General features: G+C 37.7%; 1 protein-coding gene across 1 annotated transcript in view; it reads left to right on the top strand.

Annotated features, from left to right (window-relative positions):
• The first annotated feature begins 703 nt into the window (after window positions 1-703).
• LOC107665859 (vigilin-like) overlaps window positions 704-17,559 on the top strand; it is a 23,852-nt gene continuing 6,996 nt past the window's right edge. The window contains exons 1-30 of the mRNA XM_016456917.1: window positions 704-759; window positions 1,809-1,888; window positions 2,925-3,023; window positions 3,765-3,913; window positions 4,043-4,258; window positions 4,340-4,546; window positions 4,628-4,843; window positions 5,177-5,383; window positions 5,471-5,578; window positions 7,854-7,958; window positions 8,180-8,258; window positions 8,632-8,771; window positions 8,884-8,988; window positions 9,084-9,197; window positions 9,486-9,572; window positions 10,811-10,942; window positions 11,046-11,264; window positions 11,360-11,581; window positions 11,659-11,877; window positions 12,193-12,331; window positions 12,437-12,552; window positions 12,642-12,746; window positions 12,816-12,831; window positions 12,948-13,081; window positions 13,397-13,535; window positions 13,641-13,756; window positions 13,846-13,950; window positions 14,749-14,883; window positions 15,003-15,146; window positions 15,304-15,483. Of these exons, the coding sequence (XP_016312403.1) occupies window positions 2,948-3,023; window positions 3,765-3,913; window positions 4,043-4,258; window positions 4,340-4,546; window positions 4,628-4,843; window positions 5,177-5,383; window positions 5,471-5,578; window positions 7,854-7,958; window positions 8,180-8,258; window positions 8,632-8,771; window positions 8,884-8,988; window positions 9,084-9,197; window positions 9,486-9,572; window positions 10,811-10,942; window positions 11,046-11,264; window positions 11,360-11,581; window positions 11,659-11,877; window positions 12,193-12,331; window positions 12,437-12,552; window positions 12,642-12,746; window positions 12,816-12,831; window positions 12,948-13,081; window positions 13,397-13,535; window positions 13,641-13,756; window positions 13,846-13,950; window positions 14,749-14,883; window positions 15,003-15,146; window positions 15,304-15,483 (3,930 nt within the window). The 5' untranslated portion in view covers window positions 704-759; window positions 1,809-1,888; window positions 2,925-2,947. The remainder of the gene's footprint in view (window positions 760-1,808; window positions 1,889-2,924; window positions 3,024-3,764; window positions 3,914-4,042; window positions 4,259-4,339; window positions 4,547-4,627; window positions 4,844-5,176; window positions 5,384-5,470; window positions 5,579-7,853; window positions 7,959-8,179; window positions 8,259-8,631; window positions 8,772-8,883; window positions 8,989-9,083; window positions 9,198-9,485; window positions 9,573-10,810; window positions 10,943-11,045; window positions 11,265-11,359; window positions 11,582-11,658; window positions 11,878-12,192; window positions 12,332-12,436; window positions 12,553-12,641; window positions 12,747-12,815; window positions 12,832-12,947; window positions 13,082-13,396; window positions 13,536-13,640; window positions 13,757-13,845; window positions 13,951-14,748; window positions 14,884-15,002; window positions 15,147-15,303; window positions 15,484-17,559) is intronic.

The following is a 17,559-nucleotide window of genomic DNA, read 5'->3' as shown; positions in this document are numbered from 1 at the left end:
ATAAACTCGCAATTCTGAGAAATAAAGTCAGAACTGCGAGGTATAAACTCACAATTCTGAGAACATATCAGTCTTTTTTCCCCCTCAAAATTGGACTTTAACTCGCAATTGCGAGTTTATATCTCGCAATTCTGAGAAAAAAAAAGTCAGAATTGCGAGATATAAACTCGCAATTGCGAGAAAAAGTCAGAATTGCGAGTTTTTATCTCGCAATTGTGAGTTTATATCACGCAATTCTGAGAAAAAAAGTCAGAATTCTGACTTTATATCTCGCAATTGTGACTTTATAGCTCGCAATTGCGAGTTTATATCTCACAATTCTGTGAAAAAAAGTCCGAATTGTGAGATAAAAAGTTGCAATTACCTTTTTTTTGTTTTATTCAGTGGCGGAAACGGGCTTCCATAGAAACGGGCTTCCATGCTATATGGAAAGAGACAAATACATCTAAAGTAAATTGTCGTTACTTTGTCGGTTTGCCCAGTATCCAATACAATCCAACAGCATTTGTACACCTACCAATATTTTACGATTCAAGAATAGTTTTTAATAAAATAATGATCTGTTTCCCTGAATTTAACATTGATTACAACATAAAAACAATTAACAAATAAATAAACAAACACAAAACTCATAAAACATAAAAAGAATATATCTGAATCATTAAAGATAACTAATGAATCAAAGATTCGATTCAATTGGAGAGTCGATTCTCAGCAGCAGTGTTTACTGTCAGCGGCTAGGCTTTTCCGTCTGATAAGGTGATCAGTTGCTTTTGTTTCCGTAGACGTGCTTCTTATCGCACCGTTTTGTTGACTGAATGAACATAACGCGTTTTCTGCAATCAGATTAACGTTTTCGTATTTAAAGCAGAGAAAGACAGTAGCTCTGTAGCTAACGAGCTGTTAACGTTACATGTAAGTTAGCAGATTAGCTGGCCAGCTAAACTCGGATATCCTGAATATATATTCTGCAGGTTAGAACATTTACTACTAAGACTGTCACCACGATACAGAATGCACTCTCCCTCACTTTGCTAATCGAGGTTTTAACAGCTGTTTTAACTGCCAATTGCGCTGTTATATGTCAGGCAGTGTTGTTAGCCTGCCCCAGTATTTGTTTACGCAGAACTGCTGCTCTGCACTGAGCTTACAGATGATATGGATCCTGATAGTGCATGATATATGCATTTTATATAGTATGCAAATAGACTGGAGAGCGCGATAATTGCTTATATTGTTGTTTGTTTTGATACTGAACATGCAGGTTGTGTAAAAATATATTTGCAAGTGGCATGCATAGGTCCCTCAAGACCTAAACGCTGAGAAAACCTTTGTATACAAGGCATTTTTCCCTACAAACTTATTATCACCGCAAAAGCAAACAAAGTAACACTCGGCAAATTAGATCCTCATAATATTAGAAAATAATGGCAAGCCTATTAGCCCATATCTTTTTTATTACATGTATTATTCTACTACATGGGCAATTTGCTCTCTCAATGAGTGTTAAGATGAATATGTGTAAAATGTTTCAATCCCATGTGTAAATACAATACGTGTGTATATTTTTGCCATCACTACAGTAAGCACAAACACCCACACGCCAATTAGATACCTAGTCACCTGAGAGGGAAGTGGAGGCTATCCTTAGCACCACATCTAGCTATTGCCTCCCACAGGACAGACCACTGTGACTCAGACCCCCTCCTCGGTCAACCTCAGAGGGCCTTGCCACAAGATGCTGTTTTTTATGTGTATGTAATCACAAGGCTGGTTACAATCTCTCTTTGCTAACCTCACCCACACAGGGCTGAACAAACAGACTGACACTGAAGAGCTCTCAGTAGCATCCACCTGGACGGACTTTCTGGTTTTTGACCCTTTGCAGGTGGGTAAAAATTTCTGGCTTTGGCATGATTGTGTTATTAAGGCATATTTGAAAAATGAGAATGTTGCATGCACTTACAGAATTTAATACAGCTTGTTTTTAATGCATGTGCGCAGTGTATGAGCTGCAGTGAAATTTTCTGAAAACTGTTTACAGAAAATGTGACTTTCAGTGTAAGAATATATATATATATATATATATATATAATCATTTTCATCGTCACATCTTTCTTCTGTACAGTTCCACTAGTTTAGACCAGATGTTTTCAATCTGGGGTTCGGGGACCTCCAGGGAGCTGCAAAGTGCTAGGGGTCCATGGAAAAGTTTAGAGAAAAATTATTAGTAAAAATTAGATTAAAATGAAAAATGAGTTTAAATAAATACAATTTTTTTTAATTAAAATAAGTTTGATTAAATGAATAAAAAACATTAGATTAAAATATTTAAATAACTAAATAAATATAGCATTTATATCTACTATAAGGAATTAAAATTATGTAATAAAGGGACTTACCTAATTGCTTTTTAAACAATATTTTATACATATTTATAATATTATTCTTTCACTGTATAAATTGGGTCTTTATACAAGAATGTCTTTGAAATTTTAGGATAGGGTCCCTCAGACGAGGATGATCATTTTGGGGGTCCGTGGTATCTAAAAGATTGACAGCTTTAAACAATTATCATTTTAAACAACGATCAATAATTGTTACATTAGTCAAGCTCACACAAGGCTTTTCGTCAGATTTCACAGCTGCAGCATCTTTAATTGGAGAGCTCAGGTGGAGAGAGATGCTGTTGGGCTCAGGGAGATGCCAGTGTGTGCCGAGGCCCTGCTGGGCTGCTGAAACCGCTGAGAATAGAACTCCGCATGCACTTTATCACTCAAATGAAAGTAGTCCATTACTGCTATGCTCTTTTAGTTAGTTTTATTGAAGGATGTGTGTTTGGCCTAGATATTCTCTGCTATTATATTTTTGTTTTTGTGTTTTTTCTCTCCACATGTCCCTCCTCTTTATCCTGGTCTCTGCAGGATAGCGGATCAGGTCTTGAAACATGAGCTCTGTGGCAGTGTTGACTCAGGAGAGTTTTGCAGAGCACCGCAGTGGCTTGAAGGACGTTGAGATCACAGGTATAACGACTGGAAGAATTAGGGGTGAAAATATTCTTCTACAAAAAATACATATGATTCACCAACATTTAGGTTTTTATTTTTTGTGTGTGTGTGTAATGGCAGGAATAGATAACGGATGTAACAATGAATTAAAAGAACAAGTCAAAGATGCTAATACAAATATTAGTATACTTAAGTAGCGGCAAAGATAATATAAACTAATGATTTGATACTGGAACAGTTTTAAAGCTAGTATTAGGCACATCTGTTTTTGAACACATCCCTGATGTGTGATGCTGAACTCTCATGCTGTTTACTAGTTGTCAGTGTGTCACAATGATCTTTGACAGTGACAGCAGAGCTGTTCTTATCTGAATCACACTGTGTGAAGCATTCGGCTGCAGCATGTCATCATGCACAATTATGGTAAATAGTGTCTCTTTGAAAAATACAAATTGCGAATTATAATATAATATAATAATTATTTCCATTTATAATTATCAATCTCAAAGTAATCTAATTGATGTACCACTATTGGTTAAGTATTTACTAAACTGAACAACTAAGATGTACAAAAAGAAAAAACATGTCAGTATTTTCAATAATTGTTTATGCAGTTGGTATTTCTTCTGTTCTTCATTCTTGATGACCCTGGTTGATTGTATTTATATAGCATCATACTGTTATATTATCAAAATAATTCAAAGAAAAGTTGTTTTGTACATTTTACTATTTCCTTTTCGTATTGTCTGTGATTAGGTCGTGTACCAGAAGACGAAGCATATATACCCACCTATCTGGAAGCCTTTCCACCTTTGCCAGACAAGGGCACTCCAGGTGAGAAGACCGGTGAGCCGGCAGGTGCTTGGAGCAAAATCCGACCCATCAAAGCCTCTGTTATCACTCAGGTAACATATATAATCCTCTATAGAAGGTTTGTGCAGTCTGAGTAAGCTGCTCGTCAAGCCACCATATATTTTCATTGTTATTGCGGGCCTGTCACACTTTTTCTTCTTCTTCACCCTGTGCACCTTCAGGTGTTCCATGTCCCTTTGGAGGAGCGGCGGTATAAAGACAACAGTCAGTTTGGTGAGGGTGAGGAGGCAAAAGTGTGCCTGGATATCATGCAAAAGACCGGGGCACATATCGAACTCTCTCTTGCCAAGGACCAAGGCCTCTCCATCATGGTGACTGGAAAACTGGATTCGGTCATGAAAGCGAGGAAGGAGATTGTGGCCCAACTGCAGACTCAGGTGCTTGTTTGAGTCTTGCATTTCTTATTCAATTAATTTTTCTCGGTGTTAAAAGTTGTATTTTAATGCTGAACTTCTCAGGCTTCAGCAACTGTGCTTATTCCGAAAGAACATCATCGGTTTGTGATCGGAAAGAACGGGGAGAAGTTGCAGGAGCTGGAGCTGAAAACAGCCACCAAGATCGCCATCCCCCGATCTGACGATCCCAACGCCAACATCCGCATCACCGGCACCAAGGACGGCATAGAGAAAGCTCGCCATGAAATCCAGCTCATCTCCGCTGAGCAGGTAATCATTAAAGCTAGATGAGATGAGGCTTTGTGTTTCATTTCTAATTCAGCCTCATTATGACCTCACTGTTTGCTTTAGGATAAGCGTGCCGTGGAACGTTTGTCTTTTGAGAAGGCTTTTCATCCATTCATCGCTGGTGCATATAATCAACTCGTTCAAGAAGTTAGTCAGGAGACCGGAGCTCGTATTAGCATCCCGCCACCCAGCGTACCCAAAGATGAGATTGTCATTACCGGCGAGAAGGAGGCAGTTGCCACGGCGATTGCCCGCATCCGGGCCATCTATGAAGACAAGGTGAGAATTGTTCAAAAGTTTGGAGTCTGTACGTTTTTTTTTTTTTTTTTTTAAGAAATGAATGCCCTTATTCAGCAAGGACACATTAAATTGATCATAAGTGACAACAAAGACATTTAAAAAATGCTGTTCTTTTGAACTTTCAATTCATTAAAGAATCCTGTTAAATACAACAAAATTGTATCACAGTTTCCACAAAAATATTAAGCAACACAATATAGGAAACAGTTATTTCACAATATTACAGTATTTTTGATCAAATAAAGGCAGTCTCTGTATTTCAAAAAAATGCATCTCGTGACATTTCCTGACCTTCTTAATTTGCACAAGCAGAAACGAAAAACAACCACAATCTCAGTGGAGGTGAAGAAGTCACAACATAAGTACATAGTAGGCCCCAAAGGCAACACCCTGCAGGAAATCCTGGAGAACACGGGGGTGTCTGTGGAGATGCCCCCTCTGGACTCCGCATCCGAGACCATCATCCTCAGAGGAGAACCGGACAAGCTGGGTCCGGCTCTCACGCAGGTGTACGCCAAGGTCAATTGTATTGGCATTGTTTGGCCTTATTTTGAACAGAATGCATGCAAAAGGCAGCTGTTCACAAGGCACTTGTGTGTTTTGCAGGCTAAAAGTGTGATAGTGGTGGAGGTGATTGCTCCGGCTTGGCTCCATCGTTTCATCATTGGCAAGAAAGGACAAAACATCAGTCGCATTACTCAGCAGCTGCCTAAGGTATAGAAAATTGAGATGAGAAGTCTGTTATGAGATATCCAATTTGAAATATAGCAAGTCAAATGTTTTTTGTAACTGAGAATAGAGTGCTGGATTTTTACATTGCCATTTGGATTATTTCAGAAAATAAGCTCTGTGACCAACAAAAGTTTATGATTCCTAAATGTTGTGTTTGTCAAGATTATCTTCACAAACGTATTAATTTTAAAGCCTAAATACAATCACCAGAAGTACGAAGCTAAAGTACAGGCTATAAACGTACTACAGTTCAATGTCATCACCACTAAGCTTCTGTCAACCCTTTCAAACTTTATTTAAAATCTTCAAGTTTAAAGGGGTGGTTCATTGCGATTTCACTTTTTTAACGTTAGTTAGTGTGTAATGTTGCTGTTTGAGCATAAACAATATCTGCAAAGTTACGAAGCTGAAAGTTCAATGCAAACGGAGATAATCATCTTTTTTTTTTTTTTTTTTTTGATTCTTTATTTATTAAACATTTTGGATTTATAACTTTTTACAGCAGAGCCCGAGATCTGCCCATATACATAAAAAAAAATAAAAATAAAAAAACAACAACAAGCGGGTTACAATACAATGTTACAAAACAATATTAGCGGGATAACAAGTACATCTTAGGATTTCAATAGGCCTGATAAATTATCAATAAGGTCCAACCAAAATTGTATTGTCTTTCTGGTGGCACCATGTGTTTTGGCTGTGGTACACTCCAAAAGGGCAATGTCCAGCAAATATGACATCCACGTCAATCTAACTGGGGTAGATGGATCCAACCACAATTTTAAAATAACCTTTTTGGCAGCAGTAAGAGCAGCAAACAGAATCCTTTTTTAATTGACAGACAATGAAAGGAACGAATCATCCAGCAAAAGAAAGAGATATCGTCTTTTAAAATTCTGGCGGTTTAATGCCTTCAAAAACGGCTGGTAGGGACTACAACAAGTTACTTCCCGGGTTCGTGACATCACAAACCCAGATAAACCCCACCCTCGGGAAAAGGCAGCATAGGGGGCGAGGCCATGCTGCGCTGCTTTAGAGAAGAGGAAGACTAGGGGTGCATGTAAAAATCTATTCATATATGAATCGCGATTCTGTCTTCTAACGATTCTAATGGATTCACAAGTTTCAAAATCAATGTTCTAAAGCAGCGGTTCTTAATACTGTTCCTCGCATCCACCTGCTCTGCACATGCTCTGCATCTCTCTCTCTCCCTTTCTCATTCAGCTCAGCTCCAACAATGAACTGTTCCATTTATACACTTATTTTCACATAGCTATGAGAAGCGTTATACATGGACGCGAGTGCAGTTGCCGTACTGTATTAAAGCTTTAATAAGGATAAAAACGTATATTAAAGGGGTCATATGATGTTGCTAAAAAGAACATTATTTTGTGTATTTGGTGTAATGAAATGTGTTTATGCGGTTTATGGTTAAAAAAACACATTATTTTCCACATACTGTACATTATTGTTTCTCCTCTATGCCCCGCCTTTCTGAAACGCGTCGATTTTTACAAAGCTCATCGGTCTGAAAAGCTAGGTGTGCTCTGATTGTGTGATGTTCTGCAAAACAACAAGCTTTAAAACACTTTTTTCTTACTGGTGAAAATCAGATGGTCAAATCTGTTTTCTCTCAGGTACATCCAGTGTAAGCTTCACAGTGAGCATTACTACATCACTCTCGTCAATGTAGTCCATATCAACAACAAAAATATATCTATATATAAATATAACCGCACTAGCGGCGGTTTAGCCAATCACAGCACACTGGGCCAGCTAACCAATCAGAGCCCATCGCCTATTTCTGAGGGCGGGGCTTCATTAAAACAGGAAAAGATCAGCCCGTTTCTCAGAGAAGGGACAGAGCGGTGTGGAATAAAGGTAAATTATGTAAAAAATAATGCGTTTTTTAAAAAACGAGGCATTAACACATGTTAGACTGCACCCCATAAACACAATCAAGCCTAGAAAAAAAAACAGTGAACCACCCCTTTAAAAGTTTGAGTTAGAATAGTTTTCAAGAGTGCAAGTATAAACACAACGCGACTGTAAAAGCAGACTAGTGAGTAGATGAGTTTACCTGTATAGTGTGATATTTTTTGATGTCTCAGTCAATCTCTATAGTCCTATTAAGCCTTGTTAGCAACCGCCTTTTTCAAGATGCATAAAAAAATTCATGAGTGGGGTATTACTGATATGTTTTATTTCATTGAATAAAATGTGAAAATAACTTTAGCTGGCTGTTTGTCATCATTAGGTGCATATAGAGTTTACTGATGGAGAGGAATGTATCAGTCTGGAGGGACCGACGGAGGAGGTAGAACAAGCCCAGGCTCAGCTACAGGAGATTATAAAAGACCTGGTAAGAGAACCCTCAGATCTCTTACTGTCAGGCTTTTTGCTGTTGTTGTTAAAATTAGTATAGAACGGAATAAAAAAATGGGAAATTTGGTTGCTAAAAATGGTTGCTTCATATTTTATAACTGTAAGATTTCAGTTATTGTTTGTTCTTCAGGTTTCTGCATTTGTGGAATATAAACCGTTTAGGTACAGTCCTTAAATATTTTATTTTTCTCCCTCCAGATGGCAAGAATGGACTATGCAGAGATTAACATTGACCACCGTTTCCACAGACATCTCATTGGCAAAAACGGGGCCAACAGTAGGTTTAAACCCTTTCTGGAGTGCTGAGTCTGAAACTTTAGTCATGTTTGGGATGTCTGGATAGAAACAGAGCTCATAGCACAGATAGAAGAGTAATGTTTGAATAGTCAAATTGTGGTTTTACACATTATTTGATTACAAGCAGCACACAATGTCAATATGCAACATTTGCAAATGTACTTATCCATCTCTATTTAAATATCATATTTCATGTATTGCCATTGCCACAGAACCTGGGAAAAATTAATGACTGTGTTGCACACTTAATCTGATTATGAGACCTTTGAGTTATCTATAATATATTTGTTACAGTAAAGTTCATTTGTTCAATGAACAGAGCAGATAAATGAATTATTTGGTGCTTTTCCCAGTAAATCGGATAAAGGAGCAGTATAAGGTATCAGTGCGGATTCCTCAGGATTCGGAGCACTGTGGGCTGGTTCGTATTGAGGGTGATCCTCAGGGAGTACAGCTCGCTCGCAAGGAACTGATGGACATGGCCCAACGTATGGTGAGACGCACTATATGGAAAGCACAAGAGCACTCTATGACATTATGAAGCTATCTGAAACATTTGTTTGCATGGTTTAAGATGTCATTTTCTGGTGTCTTTGATACTTTAGGAAAATGAACGCACGAAAGACCTTATAATAGAGCATAAGTTTCACCGCACCATCATTGGGCAGAAAGGAGAGAAGATCAAAGAAGTACGGGACAAGTTCCCTGAGGTGCTCACGGCTTCATTTTGTACAACACACCAATATCTATATTCTGCTATATTCTAAATTTTTTATCACATTATATGATGGTTTTATTTCCACAGGTCATTATCATCTTTCCAGACCAGCAACAGAAAAGTGACATAGTACAGCTCAGAGGGCCTAAAAACGAAGTGGAGAAATGTGCGAAGTTTCTGCAGAAACTCATCGCTGAGCTGGTACAAGAATAATTTTCTCTTGCTTCCTTCCTGCTCTCAAATTACATTTGCTTCGTGACTAATACAAGGTCACAAAAAGAGCAGCTATTATGTGGTCAGACAGCTATGAAATTATCATACCCAGCCTACAGATGACAACTTCCTCCAATGCTATTGTAGTTAAGGCACTTTTTGTTTTAAAGTAAAATCATCTGTTGTACAGCTGAGAAGTTAACTCTTTGAAAGGCATTGAGCTTTAGTGTTTTTTTAATATTATATTTTTAATTATCGTTATGTTCATGTTATTAGGTTGAGAGCAGCTTCTCAATTTCTGTACCCATCCACAAGCAGTTCCACAAAAACATCATTGGCAAAGGAGGTGCCAACATCAAAAAGGTGAGGACACAAAGGCAGCTATTTTTATTTTTATTTTTTTAGATTTGTAAAGATGACTTGTTCATCCTTTAAAGAGGTAGTTCACCCAAAACTGAATGTTATTTAGTTTTAATTGTAGTAATTTTCAAATTAAACTTCAATTTTTAATTTCAAATTTTAATTAGTTGTTGTTTAAAAATATTTAAGGTAATTAACGCAGCATCCATTTTTTTTCCTGGTATGCTTTGGGTAGGGTTATTGTAGACGATATGAACACACTATAAAGCACGATAAGAAGCAAAAGACACAAAAGTGAATTCGGTACTGGCATGCTGTCTGTGAAGCAGCTCTTTGTGAACACAGGCAGCCGCTCATTAACACGGTCTTAAATGAGTTAAAAAGTCCTAAATGACCATAAAGAACTGGAAGAAGATCGGATGTGTGTCAGATCCACGTCATGTGCATTAGTTTTTAAAGAGACAGCACTGCTTTCAAAGCTTTCAAAGCCAAACCTGCTGCAGTCTATGTCATTGATGTAAATCAAAGAACAAAAGAAAAAGAGAAATCACTCACTGCTTTGCTCGCTGATTAACTTTTGTAGCTTGAATAACGATTAATTTTATATTCAACTTATAGTTTTTGCATATACAGTTTATAGTTTATATGAAGATTGTTTTAAGTTTACTTAAAAAAAGGTCATATTTTTTCAAAGCCTATTAAATGTTAAAAATAATGGCTTTTAATTATACTGTAATGTTGAATGGCTATAATTAATGGCTAAAATTGAGGTAAAAATACATTTAGTAGAGACATCAGTAGCAGCATTGGTGGCAATGATACTGGCCTTCATTAATGATTGGCTACTTAAAAAAACAATGCCATTAAACACATATTTAAAATATACCGTCTTTATGTTGCTTCTACATTAATTTGGAGATTCAATATGCATTTATGAAGATATAAATATATTATATTAATATGCAAATAATCACAATTAATTACAGGAAAGTTGACAGCACTAATTTATACATTATTTTAGTTCAGCTTTATTGCAAATACCGAAAATTTTGAATTTAGTTAACAATAAAACACTAGTTCATAGTGAGAAAAAAGGACCATAAAAGAACTGAAAGCATTGGTGGCGGAGTATCGTGGTTTAGCCAGCATCTGAAATAATAATTACAATTTGCATTTTTAAACATTGTGCTAATTTTTGTTTTTAATGAGAGAAATTTTTGTTGCTGTGTAAATCTGTATAGATACGTGAGGAGACCAACACCAAGATTGATCTCCCAACGGAGAACAGCAACTCGGAGATGATTGTAATAACTGGCAAGAAGAGCAGCTGTGAAGCCGCACGAGATCGGATCCTCGCCATTCAGAATGAGCTGGTGAGAGAAACAGGAAGCTAGGGAATGTATTATGGGTGTAATTCTCAATGCTCTTCGTTTTTCTTCTCTCACACATTCTCGCTTGATTTTTCAACTCTCCCAGGCCAACCTGAAGGAGGCTGAGGTTTCCATCCCAGCCAAGCTGCACAACTCTCTGATTGGATCCAAGGGCAGTCTGGTGCGCTCTGTGATGGAAGAGTGTGGGGGTGTTCACATCCACTTCCCTGCGGAGGGCTCAGGGTTGGACAAGGTCACCATCCGAGGTCCTGCAGAGGAGGTGGAGAGAGCCAGGAGACAACTGCTGCAGTTGGCGGAGGAGAAGGTGAGTAATGAGATGAAGATCTAAAGCAGAAAAGCAAAAAGGACATTTTTTGAGTCATTTAGTCTATGCGAGACATTTGTTTTTTGTCCCACCAGCAAGTCAACAACTTCTCAGTGGAGCTTCAAGCCAAGCCAGAGTACCATAAGTTCCTGATAGGCAAAGGAGGAGCTAATATCCGACGGGTACGGGATCGAACCGGAGCACGAATCATCTTCCCATCACCAGATGAGCCAGAACAGGAGCACATTACCATCATGGGTAAAGAGGAGGCTGTATGGCTTGCCCAGAAAGAGCTGGAGACCCTCATTCAAAATCTGGTATGACAGAAGAAAACGTAAAGCATTTGAGTTAGTGTTTCTTTAAACACGCCTCCTCATCTGTCCTTTCTTTTCAGGATGACGTGATAGAGGACAGTATGGTTGTGGACCCCCGGCATCACCGTCACTTCGTCTGTCGGAGAGGGCAGGTGTTGAGAGAGTTGGCGGAGGAGTATGGCGGTGTAGCTGTTAGCTTCCCTCGCACGGGCACACAGAGTGACAATATCACTCTCAAAGGACCCAGAGAGTGTGTTGACGCTGCTAAGAAACGCATTCAGGAGATTGTTCAAGATCTTGTGAGTTTCATATCCAGTCCATGTATACATATTGCATGTAAATGCAGTGACTTTTCCGCCATGAACAGTATATACAATACCGTTCGGCAGTTTGGGGTTACTCTGTTTTTTTTAATCAATTAAATTAGTAATTAATTGATCAAAAGTGACAGTACTGTACACTTACAAAAAATATATTCCAAATAACTTCTGTTCTTTTGAACTTTCTATTCATCAAAGATTTCTGAAAAAAATATGTATCATGGTTTCCACAAAAATATTAGAAAGCATATTAGAATAATTTCTGATTGTCATTATCTGCTAATGTGTCATCAGGAGTCACAGGTGAATGTGGAGGTGTTGATTCCTCAGCGGTACCACAGAGCCGTCATGGGACCCAAAGGCTGCAAAATACAACAAATTACACGGGAACATGAAGTTCTGATCAAATTTCCAGACAGAGATGAGTGTGCAGGTCTCTTCCTTACACTCTCAAATTAGTTCAGATATTTTTTTGTTCTATTTATTGATGACAAGAATATTTACGAACTGAGTTGTTTGCTGTATTTGTGGCTTGCAGCTCAGGAACCTGCATCTCCAGAGAACGGGGATACGGATCTCATTCCTCGGAAGTGCGATATCATCATTGTGACGGGACAGGCCGAAAAGTGCGAGTTGGCTCGTGCAGCTTTACTTGTAAGGAATTCTGGAAATTATCTTTTGACTTAGGGTGGATTGGTTTTCATTCTCTTTATCCCATTTTTTCCTTCCCTTTTGCATTCTAGGCCTTAGTTCCTGTGACGATTGATGTTGAGGTTTCCTATGACCTTCATCGTTACATCATAGGACAGAAAGGAGCTGGAATAAGGAAAATGATGGAGGACTATGAGGTAGAGACATATTGAATTGTGTTTGTACTACCGTTCAAAAGTTTGGGGTCAATAAGATGTGACCCCAAGAATGTGTTTTTGAAAAGTCTCTTATGCTCACCAAGGCTGCATTTATTTGATCAAATATTTTTTTTACAATTTAAAATAACTGTTTTCTATTTCAATATATATTAAAATATAATTTATTCCTGTAATTTTCAGCAACTATTACTTCAGTCTTCAGAGCTGTTAGCTTCCCTCGCACGGGCACACAGAGTGACAATATCACTCTCAAAGGACCCAGAGAGTGTGTTGACGCTGCTAAGAAACGCATTCAGGAGATTGTTCAAGATCTTGTGAGTTTCATATCCAGTCCATGTATACATATTGCATGTAAATGCAGTGACTTTTCCGCCATGAACAGTATATACAATACCGTTCGGCAGTTTGGGGTTACTCTGTTTTTTTTAATCAATTAAATTAGTAATTAATTGATCAAAAGTGACAGTACTGTACACTTACAAAAAATATATTCCAAATAACTTCTGTTCTTTTGAACTTTCTATTCATCAAAGATTTCTGAAAAAAATATGTATCATGGTTTCCACAAAAATATTAGAAAGCATATTAGAATAATTTCTGATTGTCATTATCTGCTAATGTGTCATCAGGAGTCACAGGTGAATGTGGAGGTGTTGATTCCTCAGCGGTACCACAGAGCCGTCATGGGACCCAAAGGCTGCAAAATACAACAAATTACACGGGAACATGAAGTTCTGATCAAATTTCCAGACAGAGATGAGTGTGCAGGTCTCTTCCTTACACTCTCAAATTAGTTCAGATATTTTTTTGTTCTATTTATTGATGACAAGAATATTTACGAACTGAGTTGTTTGCTGTATTTGTGGCTTGCAGCTCAGGAACCTGCATCTCCAGAGAACGGGGATACGGATCTCATTCCTCGGAAGTGCGATATCATCATTGTGACGGGACAGGCCGAAAAGTGCGAGTTGGCTCGTGCAGCTTTACTTGTAAGGAATTCTGGAAATTATCTTTTGACTTAGGGTGGATTGGTTTTCATTCTCTTTATCCCATTTTTTCCTTCCCTTTTGCATTCTAGGCCTTAGTTCCTGTGACGATTGATGTTGAGGTTTCCTATGACCTTCATCGTTACATCATAGGACAGAAAGGAGCTGGAATAAGGAAAATGATGGAGGACTATGAGGTAGAGACATATTGAATTGTGTTTGTACTACCGTTCAAAAGTTTGGGGTCAATAAGATGTGACCCCAAGAATGTGTTTTTGAAAAGTCTCTTATGCTCACCAAGGCTGCATTTATTTGATCAAATATTTTTTTTACAATTTAAAATAACTGTTTTCTATTTCAATATATATTAAAATATAATTTATTCCTGTAATTTTCAGCAACTATTACTTCAGTCTTCAGTGTCACATGATCCTTCAGAAATCATTCTAATATGCTGATTGATGCCCAAGAAACATTTCATATTATTATCAAAGTTGAAAACAGCTGTGCTGCTTAATATTCTTGTGGAAACCATGATATCTTTTTTCAAGATTCTTTGATGAATAGACAGCATTTATTTGAATGGAAATCTTTTGTAATATTATACATGTTTTACTTAAATATTTTATCAATTTAATGCATCCTTACTAAATAAAAGTATTAATTTCCTAAAAAAAATCTTACTGACCCCAAACTTTTGAAAGGTAGTGCAGGCATAAACCATCCAACTTTAATGGAATGAAGTGAACAAAATCTTGTTAAAGGGATAGTACAACCAAAAATGAAAATCCTGTCATCAATTACATCACCCTCATTTTATTTTCTTCTGTAGAACACAAAAGAATATGTTTAGCATAATGCCCAAACTGCTCTTTTCCATACAGCAACAGCTGACCACAGTCTGACGAACAATTTGCATCCCCCTTTGTGTTTAACGGAAGAAAGTCAAACTGATGAGTGAATGTTAATGTGTCTGGTTGTACTGTGCTGTATAGGTGAACATTTGGGTTCCTCAGCCTGAGCAACAGTCAGATATCATAAAGATCACAGGACAGGTGGCCAATGTGGAGCGGGCCAAACAGGGACTGCTGGAGAGAGTCAAGGAGCTGCAGGCGGAGCAGGAAGATCGGGTACAACCTCTTCTCAACACCGCTCTGCTGACAGAACATGCTGTGACAAAAAAATTTCCATATACAATCTGAGATTTACTTCTTGCAATAGAATATATTCTTTTCTTGTCTATTTGTAGGCCTTACGGAGCTATAAGGTGACGCTCTCAGTAGACCCGAAATATCACCCCAAAATTATAGGCCGTAAAGGAGCCGTCATCTCTCAAATACGCAAAGACTACGATGTCAATGTGCAGTTCCCTGACAAAGGTGAAGAGCAGCAGGTATGAAAGCAGATTGTTTTCGAAAGGGAATTTCCTCATTCTTTAACTCAGACTGGTTAAAGAAGCTCATACCATTCATACCTTTCATACCTGTCATTCATGTTTGTCTCTTTGCCTGTCAGTCTTTCTTTCTTCACGCGACTCTGTCTTCCTCTAGGATGTAATTGTAATCTCGGGTTATGAGAGGAATGCTAATGAGGCCAGGGCAGCTATAGTGCAGCTGGTGGCAGCACTGCAGGATATGGTGAGTGAGGACATCCGGCTGGACCGGCGGGTCCACGCACGCATCATCGGAGCACGTGGCAAAGCCATTCGGAAACTCATGGAGGAGTTCAAAGTAAGAACACTTTGCATATTTACCGATAGTGATAAAACTATATCTACATCTAAATTAGTCATAATATTTAACAGAGTAATAATAATGATGATTATTATTATTTATTATTAAATGTATTATTAGAAATTTTGGAGTACATAGTCATAATATTTAACATCATAATCCTAATAATAATACAGTGTTTCCCACAGGATTTTGTTTGACTGTGATGGGCGGTCCTCGATCCCTGTAGGATCGGGGGCCCCCCCGGAAGAAAATTTTGAAAGAGCTCCAACACAGGTTCAGTGTGCAAACTAAAAGAAAAAAGCTTGTGAATGTACTTGTTCTTGAAATTTAAAGGGGACCCAACCCTCTTTTTAGTTGTGATATAGTGTCTCAGTCTCACGGTGTCTCAGTGAATTTGGAAGCCAAACAAACTAGAATATAATAATAATAATTTTATATTATTATTCCTATGACACTAATAGCCATATATTGTAAAACAATTGCACTGTGGTGTCTCAGTGAATTTGGAAGCCAAACAAACTAGAATATAATAATAATAATTTTATATTATTATTCCTATGACACTAATAGCCATATATTGTAAAACAATTGCACTGTGAAATAAATTAAAAAAAATTTTTTTTTTTCAGGTATATTATTTTACCTTACTCTACAGTAGGGAAATTTCAATACTTTTGTCCTAGTTTCTATACTTGCAAGCAGGGCCTAAAACTAACTTTCTCATCTGCCAGTGGCTGGTGACTTGAGAAAATTTACCGGCCATAAATATTTTTCCTTGCCATGAAAGTGAAACTGAAAAGGGCAGTTGCTACTACTACAACAACTAAACATATTTAATAAAAAAAAAAGCCATTTGAAATTAGAACCACTGCATTTTAATCACGATACAAAGATAAAACCTGCATGAAACAAAAACAGACAGGCTGAATGAGAACGCAAATTCACTCTCTGACAGCAGGTGGCGCTTATGGATCAGCAGTGATAAGAGGGGGAAAAATGCCATCAAAACTTGTGAAGTCAGTTCCCTTCAAAAATACATTCATATAAACCCCCACCCCAATATTTATATTTTTCTTCCAAACAGTGAGCTTGCTGTACCTGTACAGTATTTTCTCTGTGCTCGTCTGTTAATTTTAGGCAATGCTTGCAAGTGATAAACCCTTGAGCTTTTATTTTGGCAGAAACTTCAGTTAAGCTTTTATTTTGGCGGAAAACTTCAGCTTCTGTGAAAACAGGTTTACAAACATTACTAATTTAATGAAATACTGTAAATATTTGTCCATTAAAATGTTGAAAATTATGCAAATGTGCAAATTATGCATAACTGGTGGCCGTTGCGTTCCCAAACGCGCGCTAAACTCACAGCACATTCAATACCGGCGTTCACTGCATTCACTGTGAACTGAGCCACTCTGAGACACGGAAAACACTTGTGATGGGAAGTCCAGTTCTTTTCCGCGAACCGGTTAAAAAAAACAGTTCATCGGTTCTTTTACGCCCTAACGTAGTAGTAATGATATCAAGTCTATCGTCCCGGGCCGCGATGAAAATACACATTCAAATATATAAAGTCAGTAATCATAACTAGAGCCTGACTGATATGGGTTTTTTGGGGCCGATACCGATATTTGGGAGTAAAAAAAAAGGCAGATATCGATATATCGGCCGATATTCTTTGTGTATATTATAGTACAGTACCAGTCAAAAGTTTGGACACTTTCCCATTCGTGTGTCCAAACATTTGACTGGTACTATATATAGAATACAGTATATACATAAACAGAATATATATACATAAACACATTTTTTGCAATGATCACTCAAATGTGGTGATCAAACACTTATAATGACATGACAAAGATATGTAATGATGGCGGCAGGGCATTTAACAATTTAACAAACTTTATTCAAAATGAGTCTGACATCAGTGCACTGAACAGTAAAGTTGAAGTTTATTCAACTTTAATTCAATTAAATTCCATTCAACTTTATTCCGTTGAAGTTTATTTCACTTCGGAACATTCATTCACGGATTTGCGCCACTGTCTTCACACACACAGACGAAACTTA

Source organism: Sinocyclocheilus anshuiensis, unplaced genomic scaffold (assembly GCF_001515605.1).
Source record: "Sinocyclocheilus anshuiensis isolate Anshui unplaced genomic scaffold, SAMN03320099.WGS_v1.1 scaffold647, whole genome shotgun sequence".
NCBI classification, from domain to species: domain Eukaryota; kingdom Metazoa; phylum Chordata; class Actinopteri; order Cypriniformes; family Cyprinidae; genus Sinocyclocheilus; species Sinocyclocheilus anshuiensis.
Note: the sequence above shows the minus strand (reverse complement) of the source record. Positions and strands in the feature narration are given on the sequence as shown.